The 23812-nt window shown below is 39.5% G+C and overlaps 1 protein-coding gene across 1 annotated transcript in view; it reads right to left on the bottom strand.

Annotated features, from left to right (window-relative positions):
- The window catches only part of Fam171b (family with sequence similarity 171 member B), a 52190-nt gene that overhangs the window by 14711 nt on the left and 13667 nt on the right, over positions 1-23812 (bottom strand). Inside the window, 2 exon segments of the mRNA XM_028884442.1 lie at positions 243-335; positions 2251-2484. Coding sequence (XP_028740275.1) covers positions 243-335; positions 2251-2484 — 327 coding nt within the window.

Raw genomic sequence — 23812 nt, 5'->3', positions numbered from 1 at the left:
GACAAAGAGGACAGACAGCAATTTCTACTGTTTCCTCATATCATATATTCCCATGTGCAGTGGGTACTGAAGATAGTTATTTTCAATACACAAAAATACAATTTTATGATAAGATAAGAACTTTTTCAGATCAACCTATCACCAATCCCCAACTAGAACTTTTGTCAAGTTATAATCAACCCTGATTCTCTTATAAAATAATCATTCTAAGAACTTCATTAGTAAGAAAGTAGTGTACTTACCAGCTAATTTTCCAGTAATCAAAACAGTGTCTTCAAAGAGCCATATATTTGCTTGGCTTTGAGGGAACAGTGAAAGTGTAACTGAAGAATATACTGTGAAATAGGACAATACAATCAAAATGTTTAATGTAGGGGAAACTGAGGCAGGCATAGTTCTGTCATAGTGTGCCTCAAAAGATTCTTGATATACCCAAAGGACTCTACATTCTACTACAGAGATACTTGCTCATGCGTGTTCATTGCAGCTCCATTCATAATAGCCAGAAATTGGAAATAGCTTAGATTCATCAATTAATGAATGGATAATGAAAAAGTAGTACATTGACACAATGAAATAATATTCAGCTGTTAAGGAAAATGAAATTTGCAGGTAAACTGATAGAGGGAGGTAGGAACAATCATCCCATGTGAGGTAACCCTGAGCCAAAAGACAAATATTGTATGTTTTCTCTTATATATGGATGTTAACTTTAAAGCTTTAGAGATGTATGTGTTTCGATTAAAATAATCACCTAGGATAGGTACCCAGAAAGGGTCCAAGGCAGAGGAGGGGACCTTCCAAGGAAAGGGAAATATAATGTAGTTATAAAGAAATAAAGAGGAATTAGAAAAGGAAGAATAAATGGGGAGGAGTGGAAGAGCAGAGGAAAGGAGGGAGTATGGGGAGGGACATTCACACTAAAGGCCTTTTCAAAGTCACATCGAAACCTACTACTGTAGAAGCTTCCTAAAATATATACAGATTTGAGAGAGATTTAAACTGAATCATCATATAATGGGAAAGAACACCCCACCTAGACATCTTATGCTGCTAAATAAATCCATCAGTGCCGGGAATGGGTTACATCTTGTTGAATCATTGGACAGAGAAGTTCCATAGGTTCCCCACCCACAAACATCACAGACAATTGCCAAGGCTACTGATTAGCCTCACATCCTGACAATAAAGGCCCTATTGCTGAAGACATCACACACTTATATCATTGAACATGTGGGAATTGAGTGAGGACTAACTGGAAGCTTTACCCCTACTGACTATCATCTGTGGTGCTGAAAAGTACTCTACACACTAACCAGAGGAGAGAGGTAATCATCACTATTACTCAGCTACAAACCCTGAGACCTACAACAGTGACTTGTCTGGAAGATAAACAGGTGTACTAGTGGCATAAATATTATGGGACTAACCAACCCACTTCATTGAACTTAAGACTCATTTTCATGAGATGGAACCCATACCTGACATTGCTAAAGTGACCAAGAACCTGATACTAAATAGGTCATGGGGAAACCTACTATGATCATTCTGATAATGGAACATAGCAATAAAATGACTGCCAATGATTTATTGCTACACCCATAGATCAGTGCCTCACTCAACCTTCATCAGAGAAGTTACTTAGCAGGAAAGGGTAATTACCAAAGGCATCCACAATTGGGTAGTGTACAAGTCTCTGTGGAAGATAAAGTGACTTCACGATTTGCTATGATGCCAGTATTGTTGTCAACCTGAATTTCACCACCAAAGAAAGCTCTTGGTGTTTTTTAAAAAAAAAGGGGTGGGGAGCTTCCAGAGTAATTAAGAGAGCAGAAGCTTCATCAATGGAATTGGATTGCCTTAAAAAAAAAAAAAAAAAAAGAGCACCAAAGACTCTTCTATGTCAAGACAAAGTGAGAAGAAGACATCTATAAAATGGAAAGTAGCTGTCTAAACCAGAAAGCAGGCCTTCACCAGACAGTAGTAAAACCAGTGCCATTTCAACCTTGGTCTTCCTCACCTCCAGAACTGTGTAAAATATCTCTGTTGTTTACAAGCTTCCTGGTTTGTGGTGCTTTGTTTTACCATCCCAAATAGGCAAAGAGGGTTTTCTACAAATTTTCCTTTTACTTCTAAACATACCATATGGGATTCTTGTAGGTATTCTCAATTTCAGCTCAACAGATTTTCCCCCAACAGAGAGAGAAATCATTTACATTGGTGAATGCAAAATACCACTGAAGTACTTACTTGGCATCCTTCCGGTTTTCCAAGGCAGAGGTGTCAAGACGTAGCCATCCTTGTAAGCAATGATGGTTAAGCTGAGTCCTAATTGGTAGGGCACTTTTATCAATACTGCTCCATTGTTTCTAGTTACCGTAGAATTTGTCTTTGTGTAGTTAACAAATACCTCCACAACTGCTTGACTCAAGTACTGGCGACTGATGATGTCATTCACCTGGACTTTTAACATAAATACAGACACTGGAAGAAAAAAAAGCCAGAAACTGAATCAGGTCGAACCCTAGATGTATGGCATTGAACATTAAAATGTCATTCAATACTTCTGAATAACAAGACAAATCTTTTTTTTTTTAATTTAGGAGATATATATTAATGGCTGTACAAAAAGGTAAAAACATTCCATAAATTCATTATTCTTTGTAAAACAAAGTAAATTAGAATACTTATTATTAATAAGGCACAGTATTATTATTGTAATTTTTGTCATTTAAAAGGAGAGCAGTGAACTGATCTTGAGGAAAACACATTTTTTACTTTGTCTATTTTCAACTTACAGAATTTTAACTCTAATTGAATACACTCCATTTTCTGTTGGCTAGAAGGCAGGGAATGAGTTTCTGTTTCAACTACATGAAATGTCACACAGAAACCTTTCTCCAAAATCAAAAACAAAATTTTTCCTTACCCACATAAGATGTTATACTAATCTAAAGTGAAGACAATGAGAATTAAAGCCAGCATTACTGAACCCTCTGGTCTTATTTCTCAAGTGTAGATCTTGACTGTATGCTCACTGGGGTTTACCTCCCGTGGTTTCTGGCAAAAATAAAGAATGTGCAACATAGAAATGCCTTTGGAAGAAAGTACCACAGCATCCTGTATGTGGGCTCTGGAGTGAGTAGAGACCCACTGTGCTATTCCTTAGCTATGTGACCACAGGTCTGTCACCCTGAAGTCCAAATGCTCATCTGGAACACCGGGAGAATGGTAATTACTTAAGGAAACAAAATGAAGTTAGTGCAAATATGTTTTGTTATTAACGTGATTATTAGTAATAATTTTTTTCTACAGTTGGAAAACCACATCACAGCCATTCCAACACTTTTGTAAACACCTCATTAAGGACTAATAGTGATGCTCTGTATTTGCAAAAACAAATCCATTCTTACTTAGCATCATTTTATCAGGAAAAGCATGTGCAGTAAAAAGAGAAATCCTACTTAATGCTGACTAAGCCACACTACTGTTAACAAATCACTATCAGGCCTGTTTGTTCCAACTTTGTTAACCACACCCAAATTGCTTTTGGATCATTTTAAATATAAATAGAACCAATTAACAATCACTCCATCCTTGAGAAGGTGCATTTCAGCAGACCAAAAAACAAAAAAGTTCTGATCCTCTCCAAAGCCTAAAGATGAGCTTACATGTCGCATGACTGTATCTCAAAGAACACATCATTGCAATCATTATTGAGACCTTTAATTCTTCATACCAACTAAAAGGAAAAAAAGTGCCCTCTGACCACGTGTGTGCGTGCATACACATACACACACCCTAAATCATGGCTCCCAACTTTTAAAAAATTATTTTTTTTATTTTTTGATATTTTAATATGATTACATCATTTCTCCTTTCCCTTTCCTACCTCCAAACCTTCAGATATACCCCTCCTCTCTTTCAACTTCATGACCCCTTTTTATCAATTGTAGTTACCTCCCCCCCTCACACACACACACGTATGTATGTGTGTGTATTCCTAAGTACAACCCACTCTGTCTGCATAATGCTACTTGTGTATGTTTCAGGGATGACCAGTTGGTATTAAATAACCACTCAGTGTGCTTCTTCCTGGGGAGACTAATTCTCCCACTTGCAGCAGTCTTTATTTGCCTGTAGTTCTTTGTACAGGTTTGACGCCTTCTGGGCTGACGCCTTCCAGCTTAAATGGGAACTAAACTCTTGCATAAGCAAAATATTGTCATGTAAACGGCACAATGGATTTCTATACAAAATGTAGTTGAATGGGTACAGCTAGTACTTAAAAAAAAAAATCTAGCCAGGCGGTGGTGGCGCACGCCTTTAGTCCCAGCACTCGGGAGGCAGAGCCAGGTGGATCTCTGTGAGTTCGAGGCCAGCCTGGTCTACCAAGTGAGTTCCAGGAAAGGCGCAAAGCTACACAGAGAAACCCTGTCTCGAAAAACCAAAAAAAAAAAAAAAAAAAATCTAAGTGGGGAGGTGGAGGAGACCAGCAGCTGCTACTCCATCAGCCACCTGACCCACTGGGGTCAAACCTCCAGTACCCTGAAAGAAAATAAAGGCACAGAGGCTAACAGCTCTAGAACTGAACTGTCCTTAAAAACCTATGAGCTCTAATCCATATTGTTTCAGCAAGGTCCCAAGTTTCCTTTCGGACTATGAGCATCTTCATAATCTCTCCTATGAGCTCCCTGCATTTATTACAGCCAGAAGTGGTGTTGCTTGCTTCGCAAACACAAAGGTTAAATGCTACAGGGTACAACTACAAATATATTCGCTTAATTGACAGGCCACTCTATTGTATAAGAGAAAGTAAAGAAAGAAAGAATATATTAAATATGAAGAAGAAGGAGAAGGAGAAGGAGAAGAAGAAGGAGAAGGAGAAGGAGAAGGAGAAGGAGAAGGAGAAGAGAAGAGAAGAAGAAGAAGAAGAAGAAGAAGAAGAAGAAGAAGAAGAAGAAGAAGAAGAAGAAGAAGAAGAAGAAGAAGAAGAAGAAGAAGAAAGGAAAAAAGATGAACCAAAACCTGGGTAAAAGCAAAAGTTAAATGAATTTCCTATTAAAATTTTGTAAAGTACTTGTAGCAACAAAATGTACTTAAAATAGTTCCTTCCAGACTGCACTAAGAAATAAAACCAAAGGCCTGGCGGTGATGGTGCATCCCTTTAATCCCAGCATTTGAGAGGCAGAGGCAGACGGATCTCTGTGAGTTCAAGGCCAGACCAGACAGATCTATAGAGCAAGATCCAGGACAGGAACCAAAACTACACAGAAAAACCCTGTCTCGAAAGACCAAAAAGAAAAAAAGAAAGAAAGAAAACCTAAAGAGGGTTTTATTAATTCATGTGCTTCAAACATCAGTTTAAATAATTCTCAGAGCCTTTCTATTAAAAAAAAAATCCTAATGGGTGGATAAGATCCTAAACAAAATTCACAAAATAATTGAAAATTGCATTTACTCTAAGCTTAGGAAAGAACAGAAATCAAAATAAAGAACACTGGCTCCAGATGACCCAAAGCTGGGCTCGATTAATAAAATGATTTAAAACAATCCCTCCCCAGAATGTGCTACAGATTTGATCAGAAGATGTACTTAGGGGGAAAAAAAGATTACCAACACTACAGTGTCGCCCCGATGACATCCCTGTAGCTACACTTTCAATCACCTAATAAGCTTAGGGCCCAAGGAGGCCTTGCTAGCAAATTCTTCTCTAGTCCAACTTGGAAAAAGACTAACTGTCTGTGATCTGGTAGTTGTTTCCTCCCCAACTCCACCTAATGAAGCTGGCATCCTAAAACACGGGCATTTTCAGACACACACACACACACACACACACACACACACACACACACACACAGGGTTCATGGCTGGAACTACATGTCATCCTATCCAGCAAACCTAAAAGGTATCTGCTAATGTTAAGGCAAGGAGAAATGAAGCCAGTAAGTCCCTCTGATAGCACCTCCCTGGCTCTTTGTCCCCCATTATCCCTTATTTGTGACCCTCATCACATTTACTGGTCTGTTTCCTCCTCACCAATCTTTAAAAGCAAACACTCAATTGTTATCTCTGGCTTCTTTCCCCAGTCCTTGAACATGATTTGTCTCTCACCCCAGCATAAGCTACAGCAAACGCATTTTTAAAAAAAAAAAAGGAGCAAACCATTGACTGAAAGCGTGAAAGTCTGGTCAAAACAATTTAAAAGACATAAGCTATAAAGAATGACCTGCTCATCACTTAAACAGAATGCTCCGACTTCTACGGAGCAGCAGCGGATGAAGCAGGCGGCACTGGCAGCCAGAGGCACTACATACCACATCACCCCACCCCCACCCCTGCTTCCCCACTCCCTCTACCATCAAAAACACTTGCCACTACATGAAGCAGATCCCATGATTAAACATGCATAATTTCAACCAGCAATGCAATTGTCTCCATGATCTACCTACTTTTCTCCATTGTTTATTCAGCTTTCTGCGAACATATTATTTTCTCTGTCACTTAATTATAATCATTATTTCATGCCCACATAATCTTCTTTTCAATATGTCACCATTGGTTTAAAAATGGGCCAATAACAAATGATTTCAGCCACACTAGGAAACATATAATTTAAAAGCTGAAAAAAAAAAAAAAACTAAAATAAAGCACATATTGATGAGCTAGGTCCTGTGATTACTGATTATCACTTATCATGTGTATTAATTGGTGTGAATCACCAAAATTCAATGAGTATTAACTTAGCACAAAAAAATGTCCTTTTAAAAGAATAGTTTCCTATTCTATAGGGTGGGTAAGTCAAATTTTGGAAAGAATTTCTAAAAATACTTACAGGCATATATTTTGGTGACAACATCTTCATGTGGGATAGGTGAAAACAATTACAAGCCTACGTCTTTCTGAGAGAATCTGGCAACATCTCATGGTGTTGTATCCAACATGTAGGTAACAACTGTGCAAAGCTGGCACCACCAAAGGTCCAGGTTTCTTGGTGTAAAAACCAGCCTGAATTCTCCCCAGCACGCTGGAGCAACCACAATAATTTCATTTGATACACTGCAACGTCTTCCTAGGACTATAATGCCAAAATAGAAGCCTTCATAAACTGAGCAGTACATACTTTAAGGAAATGAATCCAAAAGACTTCAGGAGAAGATGTAATCCCCAGTGAAAAATAGGCAGCAATGGAGAACACAGTAATACAATTTTCAAAACGTTTGTTATGAACAAGGACAAATGTTTACCACAACGAATTCACTCAGTGAGTGCTCACGAACTGCCGATTTCAGGTTGCAGCAGCACTGGGGTAGTGTTGGGCATACAAACATTAATGGAGCCTTGGGGAAGGTTGGCTAGAGGGGACACACCACGTGAGGAGGAGGAGGAGAAGACTGCAGAATTTCCGATGATGGTGGAAGTGACAGCAATACTGAAGCGGACAAAAGCACCTTCTGTAGCACCTAACGCGGTGTGCAGTGAAATGAGGCAATGGCTGCTTCAGAGCTGATATGCTAACGATGCCTATCAACAGCCAAGACGCGGATTCAATATCTACTTTGGGATCAGTTCACACTGGTATTTTAAACAAGGGGCATTTTGACATTTTGAGTTTAGAGACTCTAGAGGGCCTGGTCAAGCAGTCTCTGGTTTTCTCTACAAGCTGACTTTTTGGTCCCTTCCTAAGGAGCAGTCATAGTAAGAAGTCTAAAGACTCCACACTTCTGCCTCTGACCCAACTCAGATTTTAGTGGGGGCATTCAGAGGCCACGTTTGCTCTCCATGTACCACTTTAATACATTTAATATTCAGTCGCAGATATGTCTTAATTAATAGCTGGGCATGTAGCTATCTTAAGCTATAAATAGAAAACATCTGGTTCTAATTTAAACGTCTGTGTATTTATAACTTTAAGGGGAGATAGACCAGGCTTGGTTTTCATTAAAGAGAATATCGGTTCCCAGCTCAAGGCTAGCATCCAAAATCCTCTGGCATCTGCCGCCATTATGCAACCTACTTCTCTCTAATCCTGCTCTTCCATCACGGTCTGTCAAACCACAGCCTGCACACCAACTCTGACCCCCTGCCTGATTTTGTAAAAATGTTTTCTGGTAACACAGTCAAGTTCATTCATCTATGAATCTGTGGCTACTTTTCCTACCCTGGCAAAGTTGACAGTTGTGTCAGCGACCATACAGCCTGCAAGGACTAACATAACTACTATGTTACAGAAAAAGGTTGCAGAATCCTCCTCTGTGTTGATACTTAAATGGATCACTAGTCACTATCCAAGACCAACCCACTTGTTGGCTATGATAGAATTATGCATTTCTTACTTCCATCTCAAATACACACCATCCTGGCTGGTTTTATGCCAGTTTGATACAATCTGAGTCATTGGAGAGGAAGGAGCCTTGACTGTGAAAGCACCTCCAAAATATAGGGCTGCAGACAAGGAAGGCTGTAGGATGTTTTCTTAATTAGTGATTGATGGGAGAGGGCCCAGTCCATTGTGAATGGGGCTACCCTAAGCTGATAGCCCTGGGTTCTATAAGAAAGCAGTCTGAGCAAGTCATAGAGAGTAAGCTAGTAAGCAGCATCCTTCGAGGCCTTTGCATCAGCTCCCGCCTCCAGGCTCCTATCTTGAGTTTGAGTTCCTACCTTGCCTTCTTTCAATGATAAACAGTGATGTGGAAACAAGCCAAATAAATATTTTCCTCTTCAAGATGCTCTGGTCATGGTATTTTATCACAGTGATAATAACCCTAACTAAGACAAACAACTTTGATTAAAAAAAAAAAAAAAAAAAAAAAACTCTGCTATGCAAATCTCAATTCACTCTGGTTTAAGTCAAACACCCCTTTTCAAATATACATCTTTTCTCCATGTCATCTACATTATATTCTGACAGGTCTCAGAGAACATGGTATCTGCTGGTGTTCGCTTGTCTTTTCTACAGATCTGTCTTCTCGCTCAAAAGACTAGACATCTCAATAACCAACAGTTTCCCACAAGCCTCATGCTGTTATGGGGCTTGATAAGGGTTGCCATGTGGGCATATACCGGTTGGAAAAAGGATGGAGCAAGGAAAGGACAGAGGAGAAGATGAGGAAAGGAGAGTTACAGAGCAAGGAGGAGAATGGAGAAGACCAAAGTGGCCAAGCTCCTGGGAGAAGCAGGTAGCTCTTCTGAAATCGCTGCCGGATGCAAACTTCAGAACTAAGTACAAAGTTTTAATCCCACAGTTGCCAGGGAAGAATACATTGCATGAAAACATTTAACCTGAAAAGTTCACTACAGAAGGCAAGGGCAGAGCTTCCTAAATGTTAAAACAACAGGCCACAGAAAAGATTAAACCTTTTATTATCACAGTTACAAACAAGCACCAAGAGGGTGGTTTTGCAAGCCTTTCTTCCAGGATGTGAGTTCAATTTCCCTATTTAACTGAAACAGGAGTTGAAAGCTTAGAAAGGAGCCAGGCCAGCAAAGGAGCTTAGGAAGAGAAAGGACATGTAATTATGCATTCTGTAAGGCAGTGTGGAGAGGGCTTACACGGCTTAATCTTTACAGCATTTCAAATGGACACACTGACTACCTTCTTTAAAGGCACAAAATGGCATGGAATTAAAAAAGAAAAAAAAAAAAACTTGGTAAAATAGAAAAGCCACCTTTTCATTGCTTAATTCCCAGAATTGGATGCATAAATATTATGGGCTGTGGAGAGGGAAGCCTAGGGAAGGAAGGGGGAGAAGACAGGAGGGAAGGGAGGAAAGAAAGACAGGAAAGAAAAAAAGGAAGAGAGAGAGAAAGAAAATACTGTTTATCTTGGAAACAAATATATTTGCAATAAACTATAAACTAGTGTTTATTATAGAGGAAATGTCAAATCTAAGAAATTAAAGAGCTACCACAAGGACACGGTCTTCAAAGATGAAAAAAAAAAATGTTACAGAACAAATAAAATCCTGGCTGTTCCCAGTAAGACTGAAAACTTGAAGTGTGGTTCGCCAAAGCTAACAAAATAGATCACACAAAGAGTCTTTACAATTCAAGAACAAGGAACTCAGCTGGGGAGGAAATGAGAGCCCTGAGCTATCAGGATTTGACTCGCTCCTGCCCACAGAGCCCTTTTCCTCAGTGGAAATGAATTAGCTTTACCCAAGCTCCTAAACACACTGTCCAAAAGTCATCCTGACGTTTTTTGTGTGTCTCAATTTTTTATACTGCCTGTCTTAGTAAAGGCTTTTATTGCTGTGAAGACACACTATGACCATGGCAATTCTTACAAATAAAAGAATTTAATTTGGGGGGGGGGTCGCTTACAATTTTAGAAGTTCAATCCATTATCATCATGGCGGAAAACATGGCAGCGTGACAGTCCTACATCTTGCAGGCAAACAGGAAATGGAATGAGACACTGGGCTGTATCCTGAGCATAGGAAACTTCCAAGCCAACCCCCACAGCGACATGTTTCCTCCAACAAGGCCTTACCTACTCCAACAAAGCCACGCCTTCTAATAATGCTGCCACTCCCTATGAGACTATGGGATTATGGCAGACAATAACATTCAAATCACACAACACCTTAGAGTCACTCACAAAAATCACTCCCTTCCTTGTAAATACATGCAATACAGGCTTCTTATGTAGGATATCTGAGAAGGCGTGAAGTACAGAGAACCTATAACCCACTGGGAGAAAGTTAAAAGCACGTTACTAATTTATGGGTTTAAAAAACCTTGGTTAAGGTTGTCCTGGAAGGACAGGGTGTCTAGCCCAGCCTGAGATTAGAAGAGGTCTCTTGTGTAGAGGTCAACCCAGAAGTGAGTGTCAAAGATGTTTAGGAGAAGTAGTTTATTCCCAGAAAGCTGTGAGTACTTCCTCAACACTCAGCACAGACATCAGTCTGTACCGAGACATTCTCCGGGGTATGTGGGGATGCTGGGAGGAGTGATTTTTCTTCTCATTTGCAAGGATAGAGTTAGACTGAAGCTGAGGGACCACCCAAGGCCAGGGTCAAATTTGTCATTAGAGACCAAGAAAGAATGTGAAGCTTTTCTGAAGTTAACAAAAAAATTTAAAAGACTAAGAAAAAGAAGAATTTAAAAAACAATAAAAAAGATATGACGAATCTACAAAAAAATAGAAAAAGTGCACTAAACAAACAAAAATGGAAACAAGTGCAGATATTCTTCAGCAGAGAAAAGATGGGAACACAGTGCTTCACCCAACAAGCACATGCTGATGTCATCAAGAATGTCTCTGTCTGATGGCATGTCCTGCTGTTTCTCTTTTCTGGGCACAATCTCCCTTCTTAACCCTTGCTAATTCCTAGTTCTCTGAAGCTTCCTTACACTTCTTGAACACACCATACATGTTCACACCTCTCAGATATCAAATGACATGTGGCATAAACTCATAAAAAGCTTCATCAATTGACGCTTTCTTTCATTCATGACCCAATCCCCCTCACGGGTTCCTAAAGCCACCTTCAAGTTTTCGTGACACACCAGAATGACTCTCAGGGCTAACTGACAGGTTATACCCATTGTGAAGATTAATTACAGTAGAGGATGATGAAAAACAAAAGGAAAAATATACCCATGGTATAATCCATACCTGTGCACAGGGTTCTTGGGCCTATGCCTTCTGGAGCCATCTCTAGTGGTGTGCTACAAAGAAAAATGTGAGGTGTCTCTGTGTGGGAAAGGCTCATTAAGCCTTAGAACCCAAGGCTATCATAGAGACACTGGTTATATGAACACACTCCTGTTACATGACAAGTCAGGGTAGCAAACCACAGTACTCCAGCATAAATACTAGCTACACATCAGGAACTTACTGAACACTCCTGGGAAGCCTTGATGAGCTGGAACTATAGTTTCTGATACATAAGACATCATCACCAATCAGTTACAAAGGAATATTTCGAGGGTCATACTCCAGAAGCTGACCAAGAGCAATTAAGATTCCCAGACACACAACACACAAACATTAAGCAATCAGGCTTGCTGCTTAACAATCTTTTCAAACTTTGTTTTTTTTTTTTTCTTACCATAATATTTTCTTTCTTTCGGGTACACATACATGTGTGTGCATGCTAACTGTGGCATTTGCACATGCACATGTTTATGTGTGTACCCATGTGAAGAAAGGCTCATTCTTCATCTTCCTCTATCATTATCCCTTTTAAGACAGGGTGTCTCATTGAACCCGGAGCTTCCCAATTCAGCTAGACCAATTGACCAGCAAGCTCCAGGGAACATCCTGTTTTAGCCTCCCCAGCATGGCGATTACAGGCACATACACCACCATGCCCAACTTTGTACACGGGTGTTAGAGAGCCGCACTCAGATTCTCATGCTTCTGCAGCAAACACTGCACCGACTGAGCCAAGGCCCCAGCCTCTAACCCTTCCCACCCTACCTTCTTAAGATGCATGTCATTTCCTCATTGTGTTCATTTTTGTCTCCCTAACAGGAATTCCAGCTTTGGGAAATTTTGGACTTTTTCATTTTATTTATTGCAATATCCTCAAATACTAAATACTTGCTTTGGAAGGAAGGGCTGGATTAATGAATGGACTTCTTTTTATGGTACCACAAGGTAGGAGCACTCAGAACCAACTAGTAACCTCAAAGAATGATACAAAGGAGATAGCTAAGACTCAAGCAGCAAATGGAACAAAGAGAGAATGCATTTGTTAAGTTTTATACTTTAGACAAAGTACACATTTTCTGATTTTGTTTGTTGGTTGTTTGTTTGGTTTTTTTGTTTTTTGTTTTGTTTTTTCGAGACAGAGCTATCTTGGAACTTGTTCTGTAGACCAGGCTGGTCTTGAACTCATAGAGATTTGCCAGTCTCTGCCTCCTGAGTGCTGGGATCAAAGGTGTGTGCCACCCCCCGGCAATTTTCTGATTCTTAACAGCTTCCTTCAGCAACCTCTTCCACACAGACACTGCTTCTTACACTGTCAAAAGGACTTCAAATCACACAAAAAAGGGGCAGCCAATGACGCTTCTCCTTAGAAACAAACATGGCTTCCTTTCTAGCTTCGGCCTCCAACCTTGCAGCGCCAATATATAGATGTCCACAAAGAATCGATTGCTGTTTATGAAGTTGTTAAGGAGGGGATAATGATAGTCAAGAAACATGTCCGCATGCCCACACACTCAGAACTGGTGTGCCCAGTCTTCATGACGTGAAGGCCATGTGAAGAAGCAGTGAGCACGGACACGTTTCTGTGGGTGTTTTACCAGTGAGGGTCTCTGGTATTCCCACAATTATCTCCACCAGCTTCCAGAGACAGACCCTGTTACCCTGAAGCCGTCCTGAGACTGGCTTCAGCCCTAAGGTCTCCAGAGTGAGCAACCTCAAGATCTACAAGAGGAGAAGCCGACAGAGACAACTACCGAAGGATTGCTGTAACCCTAGTACTGAAAGCTGAGTCTGGGGACTGGCAGAGCAACAGAATTCCAGTTCAGAGGCCTCTTTGGTGAAGGATGTGGTCAACCACCTCAGTGAAGTTGGAGAAGACTGGTCTGTGTTGGATAAACTACAATCCATAAATAAATAAATAAATAAATACATAAGTAAATAAATAAATAAACAAATAATTTTTTTAAAAAGAAAAGAAAGAAAGCAAACATGAATCTCCCATTGTTTCTTATACAGCTTTAAAAAAAATACTGGAACAAGGCTGGAGAGATGGCTCAGTGGTTAAGTGCTCTTCCAAAGGTCCTGAGTTCAATTCCCAGAACTCACATGGCAGCTAGCAACTGTCATACGCCCTCTTCTGCTGTGCAGATATACAAGCAGACAAAGTACCCATATACATAAAATATATAAATAAATAAATCTTTAAAAAAAAAATACTGTATCTGAGCAGTGGTGGCGCATGCCTTTAATCCCAGCACTCAGGAGGCAGAGGCAGGCAGATCTCTGTGAGTTCGAGGCCAGCCTGGTCTACAGAGTTCCAGGACAGGCTCCAAAGCTACACAGAGAAACCCTGTCTTGAAAAAAAACAAAAAATAAATAAAATAAAATAAATAAATACTGGGACAAAAATGGAAGCTAGTGATAAAAATGAGAATATAGGTAGGGGGACTGTTAGGAAAAAAAGACAAATTCGTGAAAATGATTTAAGAACTTTTTGAATGCAGTTGCTCCAAAATCTATTTTACAACCAAAGAAATGAGCTTCTTAATAAACTGCCACTTAAAATAGGATAATCCACATGAAGTTAGGGGGGAAATAAGATGGGGATCCTGAGGGGAAGGAATTGAAGGTGGGCAATGATGGATAGATGTGATCAAGATACATTGTATATATGCATGAAAATTTCAAAGAGTACATAAAAATGATGTTAATCTAAAAAAGAGCTACAGATACAGCGGAGTGGTAGAGCATCTATCATGCACCAGGCTTGAGGTTCAGTCTCCAGTACCGGGGACAAAAATGTTATGCCAATGGACTCATTTGGGACATGGCTGTTGCACTGCTGTATGCATGTGAACTGTCTCCCACAAGCTCATGTGTTTGAATACTTGGTCCCCAGCTTAGGGTGCTGTTTGAGAAGCTTATAGAAACCTCTTGGGTTGGGGTCTGCTCGATGAAGGTGAGTCAGTCTGTGTATAACCTTTGAAGATTATAGTCCGGACTAGCTTCAATCTGGTTCTCTGGAGCCTTCCCACCAAGTTTCAAAAGACTGCTGCCATGCACTCCTGTCCACACAGCTATCCCTGCCACCACACCTTTGCTCCCGTGATGGATTCTATCCTCCAAGTGTGAGCCCAGAGAAAGCCTTCCTCCCTTATGTTTCTTCTATTGAGTACTTTGTCACAGCAACGAGAAAGGTCACTAATACAATCGCTTTTTAAATGAGCTTGTCTTTTTTATTTAACATGAGACTTTGAGATCCAAGTAGTATGTATCAACAGTTCTTTTGTCTTTACAGTTCAGTAATATTTCATGGTAGTGATGTACCAGAGTCAGGTTTAATCATTTACTAATTGTAAGATGAGTTTACTTCTAGTTGGTAGGTTTTTAATATAAATAAACCAGTTGTGGACATTTCTCATACATACATACATATATATATATATATATATATATATATATATATATATATATATATATATATAGAGAGAGAGAGAGAGACAGAGACAGAGACAGAGACAGAGACAGACAGACAGACAGACAGAGTCATCCACCAGGGACCTTTGAATAGCAATGATTTGTTGGCTAGGTCTTTCAAATATGTTGGTGGGAATAGATATGGGAAAGACAAAAATGCCTTCCAGGAAACCACAATTCCTCAGTGTTCCCTCTCATGAATGAACAGTGGAAATTAGGTTAGATTCATTAGCTAGGGCACAATGTCCCCTTGGGGACTGATTAGGTGTGAATTATTTGAGTTAGATACAGTGTGCTCTAGCTTTCCTTGAAATTTAATGATGTGATGTTAAGTAGTCCCAGTTTGATATAACTGATGGACAGAGACCAGATGAGATGATGTATTTTCCAGGCCAGTGGGTGAACTGTCCACTGATATACATATATTTGATATTCTAAGAAGGGCTGCATCTAATACTGAAAATGTCCCTCCCAAAATCCCTCAAAATTTTTTCCATCTTTCCACCACATACTTGCTTATCATAATGTCCCCTGTGGCCAGCAGCCACACAGTGGTGGGCCAGGGTTCTGGCTGTCCGTTGGCACAGCCCCAATGTACAAACTCTGAACACACATCTTACCAAAAACATTTGAGGAACATACCTTTTACTTTTAAAGGCCCTGTATTGCAAATGCATGTGTCTGCTTATCTTCTGCATACACGATTGATTGCTTGACTATATACAAAATGTTGAATGAGAATCCTGCAAGATCATATCAATTTAAGAGACCAGGGAAATGGTTCAATGAGTAAAGCACTTGCTGTGCACCATGAGAACCTCAGTTTGACACCCCAGCACCAGTGTAAGAGCTGTGTGTAATGACAAATGACTAATCCCAGCGCTGGGCAGACAGCAGACAGGAGGACCCCCCCTAGGGCCTGATGAGCAGTCTAGCCTAACTGGTGAACTCCAAGTTCAGTGTGAGACTCCGTGTCAAACTACAGAGTGAGCCAGCCAGGTGGTGGTGGCACATGCCTTTAATCCCAGCACTCGGGAGGCAGAACGAGATCCAGGACAGGCACCAAAACTACACAGAGAAACCATGTCTCAGAACAAAAAAACAAAAACAAAAACAAAAACAAAAAAAACTACAGAGTGACTTCCAAAGAAAGGCACAAAGCTACCCAGAGAAACCATGTCTCTAAATAAATAAATAAATAAATAAATAAATAAATAAATAAATAAATAAATAAATAAGGTGTAGAGCAATTGAAGAAGACATCTGATGTCGATCTCTGGACTCCATATGTGCGCACACACAAATGCATGTGTGCACACACAGGCAAGAACATGAACATATACTCCACAAAAGGATTACACGTGTGTAACACATTACCATTGTTACCTTTTCCAGAATACTTAACTCTTTTGACCTAGGATAGCACTTCTCAACTCTGGTTAGAAGCAGATTGCCCTGGAGAAATGTTGCTCATAGTCTTGGCTCTATTCCAGCCCAAATTTATCAGAACCATTGAGATGGGGACCAGTGAGTCGTATTTTCAAAAGGTCCGAGATGTTTTTAAACTGCAAACAAGCCTGAGAACCGCTGAGCCAGGATGACAATCAGTTGTTCATGGTACCTCTACTGTGTTCTCTTGGAGGAGTGAGCATCCCAGAGCCACAGATACAGGATACTGAGAAAAGTAAAGCTGACCTTGGCAGCAGCTAAGCCTTCTCATAGCTATTGCTAGGTTGTTGTTAGGGACAGGGGAGAATTACCCACTGATTCCTAATAGGTTTCTGGTCATTTGCTTCTGTGTCTTTCCCATATTAAATACCTGGTAGTCTATACTTTTTACTCAATTCCTTTAATTGCTTTTTAAAAATATAATATATATAGAAAATTTGGAATTTAGAAAAATCGAAGGAAAATAAAGTTTTTCTTCCTTTATTTCCCAGAAGTAACTTGGTTTATATTCAGCACTTAAAAAAAAAAAAAACATACAGAGTAATATAGATCTATAGAGCTGACACTGCAGTGTGTGTATGTGTGTGTGTGTGTGTGTGTGTGTGTGTGTGTGTGTGTGTTTGAATATGGAACAGATTGGAAAGAAACCCACTGAACTGTTCCCATTGACCATCTCAACAACCTCAGGAGATCAGGATCTGACTCAATATAGCAAGTGTTTAAGGCAGGAGGAATAAAAAAAAAAATCAACTAATAACCGATGTGCTGTTCCTAAGATCGTATCATAAGCCTAAGTCCACGATATTCAATATTCTTCAAAATCAGCATTATATTATTAAAGAAAACCCCACAGATTATTGAAATACCCTATTACAGTGTGGTTAATCATGTCCAATTTCTCACATTTGCAAACAATGCTTTAATTAAAATCTAAGTACCTTGTCTGAGCCTTTGATTACTTCCTGGGGAGGAGAAATAATAGGTCAAAGGTATGGATGCTTCAAAGCTGCTTGATGGGAATTGCTAATACGCTTTCCAGAATGAGAAACCAATTTATATTTTCAGCAGGAGAATGTTCCTATTTTATTTCACTATAGTCAATGTATCAATGTAATTGCCCATATCTCCCCAGGGAGCTAGCTAGCATAAGAAAGAATGTTCAATAAAGCTTTAAAATCAGTATGTTTCCTGGTAACTTATCCTTCCCTCCCTACATAGTCATTTGCTTTTGTTTTTCACAACACCTCTTTTGTGGGTTGAGAGAATTCTTAGCAGAAAAATTAAAGACACAAACGATAGACAGAGAACAACAAGAGCTTTGCTGGTGTCCTTTCGTTTTTTTATGGTTCTTCTGATGGGTTCATACCCTTTACTCACAGTAAAATAAAGTGGAAATGGCTTAATAAGACCCACTTTCCTCTTGAAGAGCGCTCCGTGCAAAGTCTGTTTCAATTGGAGAAGAGAAAATGGAGCTTACTTAGAAACCGCCAGGAGCGCACTTCATTCAGTGTGTCTTTTAGAAATGGTTTGAAACCGCCTGTCAACACTCCATTTAACCAGATGAGACCACCAACCTGGAAGAGTGGTTGGGTTTAAATGGAGTGAGTCCCAGCATTTTCTCCAAGGCTCCCTGAATACCTTAGAAAAATGCAGGATTTCCCTGTAATTTGGCATTTGAAAAGAGTACTTGGTAGCCAAAGGGGGAAAAAAAAAATCAAGTACCAGAAGAACATGGTCTGCCCAAAACCTTAGCCAACATGAACTCAAAGCATGAATGGGAGGCAGAGTTTATAGGAATGCCAGTCCTGGAAATTGCAAGCAATATAACCATTCATTAATTAATTCTTTTCAGTGAAAAGTACACCAGAAGATTGTAAAGGATGAAACAGACATGACACAATACAAACGCAATCCATACTTGGCATGAAAGGAAAGTCCATATGTAGCACTTCAGTGTTGGAAGCCAGTTAAACTCCCCTCAGGAAACCGTACTGGATGCTAACCAGGCATGTCATACAAAGGCATGAGCAACGCTCACACCAGTATCCAGTCTATCCAATGCACTATATGTCAGCAGCTATGTTACATTTTATGCATGCTGACACTGTATCTGATTTTCCTCAGCTCCACACTCAAGGCAGGCCAAGCTCTAGTGAGAGGATCCTATGAAAATGGTACGGATAAAGAATTATTGGTATACAGGAGAGGGAATATGAGTTCTAGTCCAGGATATTGAATGTTTTCATTTATGAATTGGTTAATACTAAAACCAAGAGTCCATAAGTTCTAAAATTTGAGGTGAAGACACATCCAGAAGAAAGGGAAGCATGAGTGTAACCAAGGTTTTCTTTCAAAGGGAAGAAATGCAGTGTTGAAGGGAAAGACGGAATGACAGTCACGGCAACCAAGAAAGCAGGGAGCAGAGGGACAAGTGGATGTTGCCCATGGAAGGAAGGTCCAGCCTCTCAGCAAGACATTCTGGGTATTAAAAGGACCATTCTGGGAGCAATCTGTAATAAGCTGCATAGTGAGAAACTGGAGACAACTGCTGAAACGCCAGGATCAAAGAAAGAAAAATCAAAACTAGAGCAAAAGTCGGAGCATGGATCCAAAGCAAAAGCAACCTGGCAAGTAATGAGTACCATGTTGGGTTTTTTAATGTGCTGAGATTTCTGTGCTTTGAACGTAATGTTTATTTAACAATTATTTATTAAGCAATAAGTGTCAATTGGGGTGATAGGCTGTCACTGATGACCAGCGGAACAGAACAAAATAACATTGATCCATGTTCTATGAACAGAAAGTCTGGGCAAGGCTGCAGACAGATCAATAGGCCATTTCAACTGAGCGCAGGGAGCTCGGGTGAGGGGAACCCTATGGAAATGCTTAGTCAGGACATAAAGCCAGATCAAGGTCCACAACAATTCCTGACAGAAGGAAAGCTGTTGTCAGGAAGTCTCTTCACTTTAGCAAGCAGAGGCTATCCAGATGGGAGGGAACTTTAGGAAGGTGGGCAAAGACACCAGTCCTAATGAAGCTGAGGGCCAGGCTTCAGCCAGGAGCACTGAGCAGGTAATGGAAAGGGGGCTGAGAACTCGGCCCCTGTTATGGGAGCCTCAGAACACACTGTTTCTACAAAACTAAACAACTCCAATAAAACTTTGATATAATATATGATATAATATAATTCACATAATAGTCGTGGAGATGCTTACTAAATGTTATGGCAAATGCTGATCCATGATCCACATTTGCGACTGAAACACTTGGTTTCCTTTCATCACCTCTATTAAGAATAAAAATGAGCTGTTCATTTAACATTCTTTGAATTGATCTAGGATGAAGTGGACAGAAAAAGTCTAATTTAAAGTGAAGATTTATTTAGTCAATACACATTGGCTAAGCAAGAAGCACCACCACCAGGAAGTGTTCTAGGCAAACATTATCAGGTTATTTTAAGTCTCACCAATACTTTAGGTATTATCTCCAATTTTAACAAGACAAAAAAATTGTCGGTATTGTTGTTCAGTATCTCATAGCTACAGAGTAGTGCATATAGTATTCCCCAGTTTCAGAAAATCTTGTTTTAAGCTGTGTGGTGGTGGCACACACCTTTAATCCCAGCATTCAGAAGGCAGACTCAGGCAGATCTATGTGAATTTGAGGCCAGCCTGGTCTACATAGTGATAGTTCCAGGACAGCCAGTGCTATATAAAGAGACCCCGTCTTGAAAAACCAGTAAATAAATAAAGAAATAAAATCTCATTTTTGTTTAAACATAAACAAATGAAGTATCAAATGATATCATAATAGCTAGTAGATTACAGAATATTATATGAATGTAAATGTAGTTCCCCCAACTCAAGCCATGCCAAAAGCTGTATAGAGGCAAATCCACCCAGAACCAGACATACTGCCTTTTACTACCCCCAAATCTGAATAATAGCTTCTCTGCAGAAAATATAAAATAGTCAAATTTATGGATCAGTCAATTCTGGAAACAGATCATGCTACATAAAAGAAATCTTCACAGTACTAAGACAGAATGTTCTGTAACCATGGTAATAGGTAGGCACAAAAAGAAGCATGAAACATTAATCAGTATGCCAGTTCTATGGGTTTAGAACCACAGCGCTGGTCTGAAAATTGGTTAACCTGCCAAGGGATCTGAGCATCAGTAAGTCAGGAATGGACCCACCCTGCCAACCGCCCTCTGACCACCCAGCCAAACTGAGAGAGTGGATTCTGCTGTTCCCATCACACTTCCACCCCTCCAATAGGCATCCAGTCCCAGAATGCTAACACAATACTGTAAAGTCTGTTTTTTAACTGGCAAGAAAGACTGTGTGGGTCAGCAGCACACTCCACATCGGTAAATAAGCAAATTTGGGAGTCTTGCTTGTTTTTCTGGTATTAAATGGTGATCTCTTCATTTAACAGACATCATCTTGTTTCAGGTCTTAGTGGATACTACACACAGCATCCTTTCATTAATAAATGAGTTTACTAACCTCTTGAGCTGAGTATTGAGTCTCTCACACTAATATATGGCATGAAATCGTTTGCTTCACAGATCATGCTCATATTAAAGGCTTTTCTAAAGCAATAATTACTCCATAAATAATTTAAGAGATTAGAATATATATTTAAATAAAAATGACATACAAGGTAGAAATAACTAAATTCTGAAGAATTAAAAGGGATGAATACTTTTTAACTTTCCAGTGTTTCTTGAGGTTCACTGAGAACCAGAAATACAACATATAAAGGTTTAAAGATGCTCAAGAGCTTAAATCATTTTACTTTATTTCTACCCCATGCCTTACACAAAATAAGTTCTGGGTTGGCTAAGACTTACTTACTATGAACTTATATGAACAGAAAATTTTGTAAGATTAAATGCAGGGTTGATTTGTTTTGGCGGATGTTATCCTATGACATTATGTAAGGAATTACTAAGCAAGAATGCAGTCATTAATAAATGTGATTCAAGTAAAATGCAAAAGAATGCCACAAAAGAGTCTAAAAAACAGTGTTAAAAGCCTGATCAGACAGTGGAAAAACCAACACGCAAAACACGGACACTCCAAAAGATTACTGTTCCAAAGAACAACAACGTCAGGAATAAAAGGGGAAAGTCCCAGAAGGAACAAACAAGGAATGCAGAAGGACAACTCACTGAAATGGACAAAATGAAAGAAAGCACGCAGTCGCAATAACCAGGAAATGCAGGACGTGGGACTACTTTTTGATTACTAGTAGACAAAGGCCATTTTCATGATCTACAACTTCTTTTGAGAATTAAGTAGATAGCCTCAGACACACAAACATTATACAGACAACGCAAGTCAGTGATTCCATTTCTTTGTATGAACTCCTAAGATAGTCTTACTCACATCTGAAAGGCACCCAGCATGACATTGAACTAGAAACATGACTGAGTCACCTGTTTTCACTCGTAACCAAAATGAACTAAAAATGATTCCTAAATCCTGACATCCCTATTTGGTTTTGTCCTACCAACTTTCTAAGCTCACACTGGATTTATTCCTTTAATTTGGAAAACCCATATTATAAACAGTAACGTTTAATAAACTCCTAAGGAATCCTGTTTGGCCTTAATAACTCATGGCTTTCTTTTGTTTCCTACTTATAGACATGGAATGAAGGATAAATAAGTTGTGAATACTTTTAACATGTGGTTTTTCATTTCAAGGAAAGTGCCTTAGCATGTTGCTTTGCTTGTGAATTTTGTTTAAAATGATATTTTTAAATTATTTAGATGCACCTGCCGTAACAATTTTAGGATTCAATCAGCCTTAAATTTCACAGAACACTGTCTTCTCAATCTAATCAATATAGGAATCAATTGGCTGCCTCCATTAGGATGCTAATGCTCTTCTCTGTTGTAGAGTGACTACATTACTAGAGAGAAACATAATTTACTACTCCTTTGAGGTTAAGTATTCGAGTGGGGGGGGGGAGATTTCATCTGCTTTCCAGCAGAATTGCTTTCTAAAGACAGTGTTTCAGGACTCACATTTTAGTGAACAAATGAAACTACCCAACAATGCCAAATTCAGAGAGACAAAGGAAGGCTGTTGAGCACTGGCGTTTTCTTATTTAAAACGCCATCTTTTTCAATAAGTTTTCCAAAGGACCAGGGCAGCTTTAATTGGCTTATTTGTATGCTGAAAATACTGTTAGCTCAAGCTAAGATTTCCTGGACAGGAAAAAAAAGAAAGACAAGCTACCATTGTTTGACTCAGCCTTTCTTGTGAGCCAATTTATTCTCTCAGCAAAACAAAGGGATCAATGGATACTGAAAAACTAAAGCTCACAGATGAATACCTCACTAATTTTTTGCTGTTCAATATATTTCCCTTGTTTGCTTTAGGCAGTGTTTCAAAGACAATACTGTTTCTAGGTTGTTTTAAAAAGAAAAACAGAAATAATTTTATCTCATAAAATGCCTTAACACTTCTTAGCAGAAGCATAGATTCACTTTTAGAATAGAAAAACAAAACACCACACACACACACACACACACAAAAAAACTAGTATCACATAAGATGGGTACATTTCCTCTTTAGTTTATTCAACCCTTTCTAACAAAATATCATAGAATAAAAGTCAGTAAGATAAAATGGTCATATTTCTATGATATATAATTTCCTAAAAATCATTCTTAGTAGGTCTAGTGACAAGTGTGAGGGCTCATTCCTGCAGTCCCAGGAGGAGGAGTACTGCTGCTAGTTCAAGGTCAGCCTGGGCTACAGCATGAACTCTCTTTAAAAAGAACAGTAGTAGTAATTACTTGATGAGTGTCCACTGAGTCCTGGGTGTCAGACCCGCCATCTCTACCACAATTCTGCCTACAAACTGTCATCATCCACATCTCCAACTCAAAGACCTTTGTTTGTAGTTCACCTAGAAACACCCTATAAAAGGGAAGAGATAAGAATCTGAACTCCCTGTGTCTTAGCACCGAAGTGCATGTTTGACCACCAAATCGCTTAGCCCTGAAAGACTTCTCAGTCACCTCCGTCAAACATGGAAGCTTACAGGAGTGTGCAAAGCTCAAGGTTAGCTCTGACCTTAGCAGAGCCCAGCCTCCTCACACCCCAAGCCCAGAGACTCTTCCTACCCTCAACTCATCTCACTCTTCCTACCCCCCAACTTCGTATAAAAGCTCAGATCTACCTATTTCATCCCTCTCCAACCTTA

The sequence above is a fragment of the Peromyscus leucopus genome, chromosome 4, assembly GCF_004664715.2.
Source record: "Peromyscus leucopus breed LL Stock chromosome 4, UCI_PerLeu_2.1, whole genome shotgun sequence".
Lineage (NCBI taxonomy): Eukaryota > Metazoa > Chordata > Mammalia > Rodentia > Cricetidae > Peromyscus > Peromyscus leucopus.
Note: the sequence above shows the minus strand (reverse complement) of the source record. Positions and strands in the feature narration are given on the sequence as shown.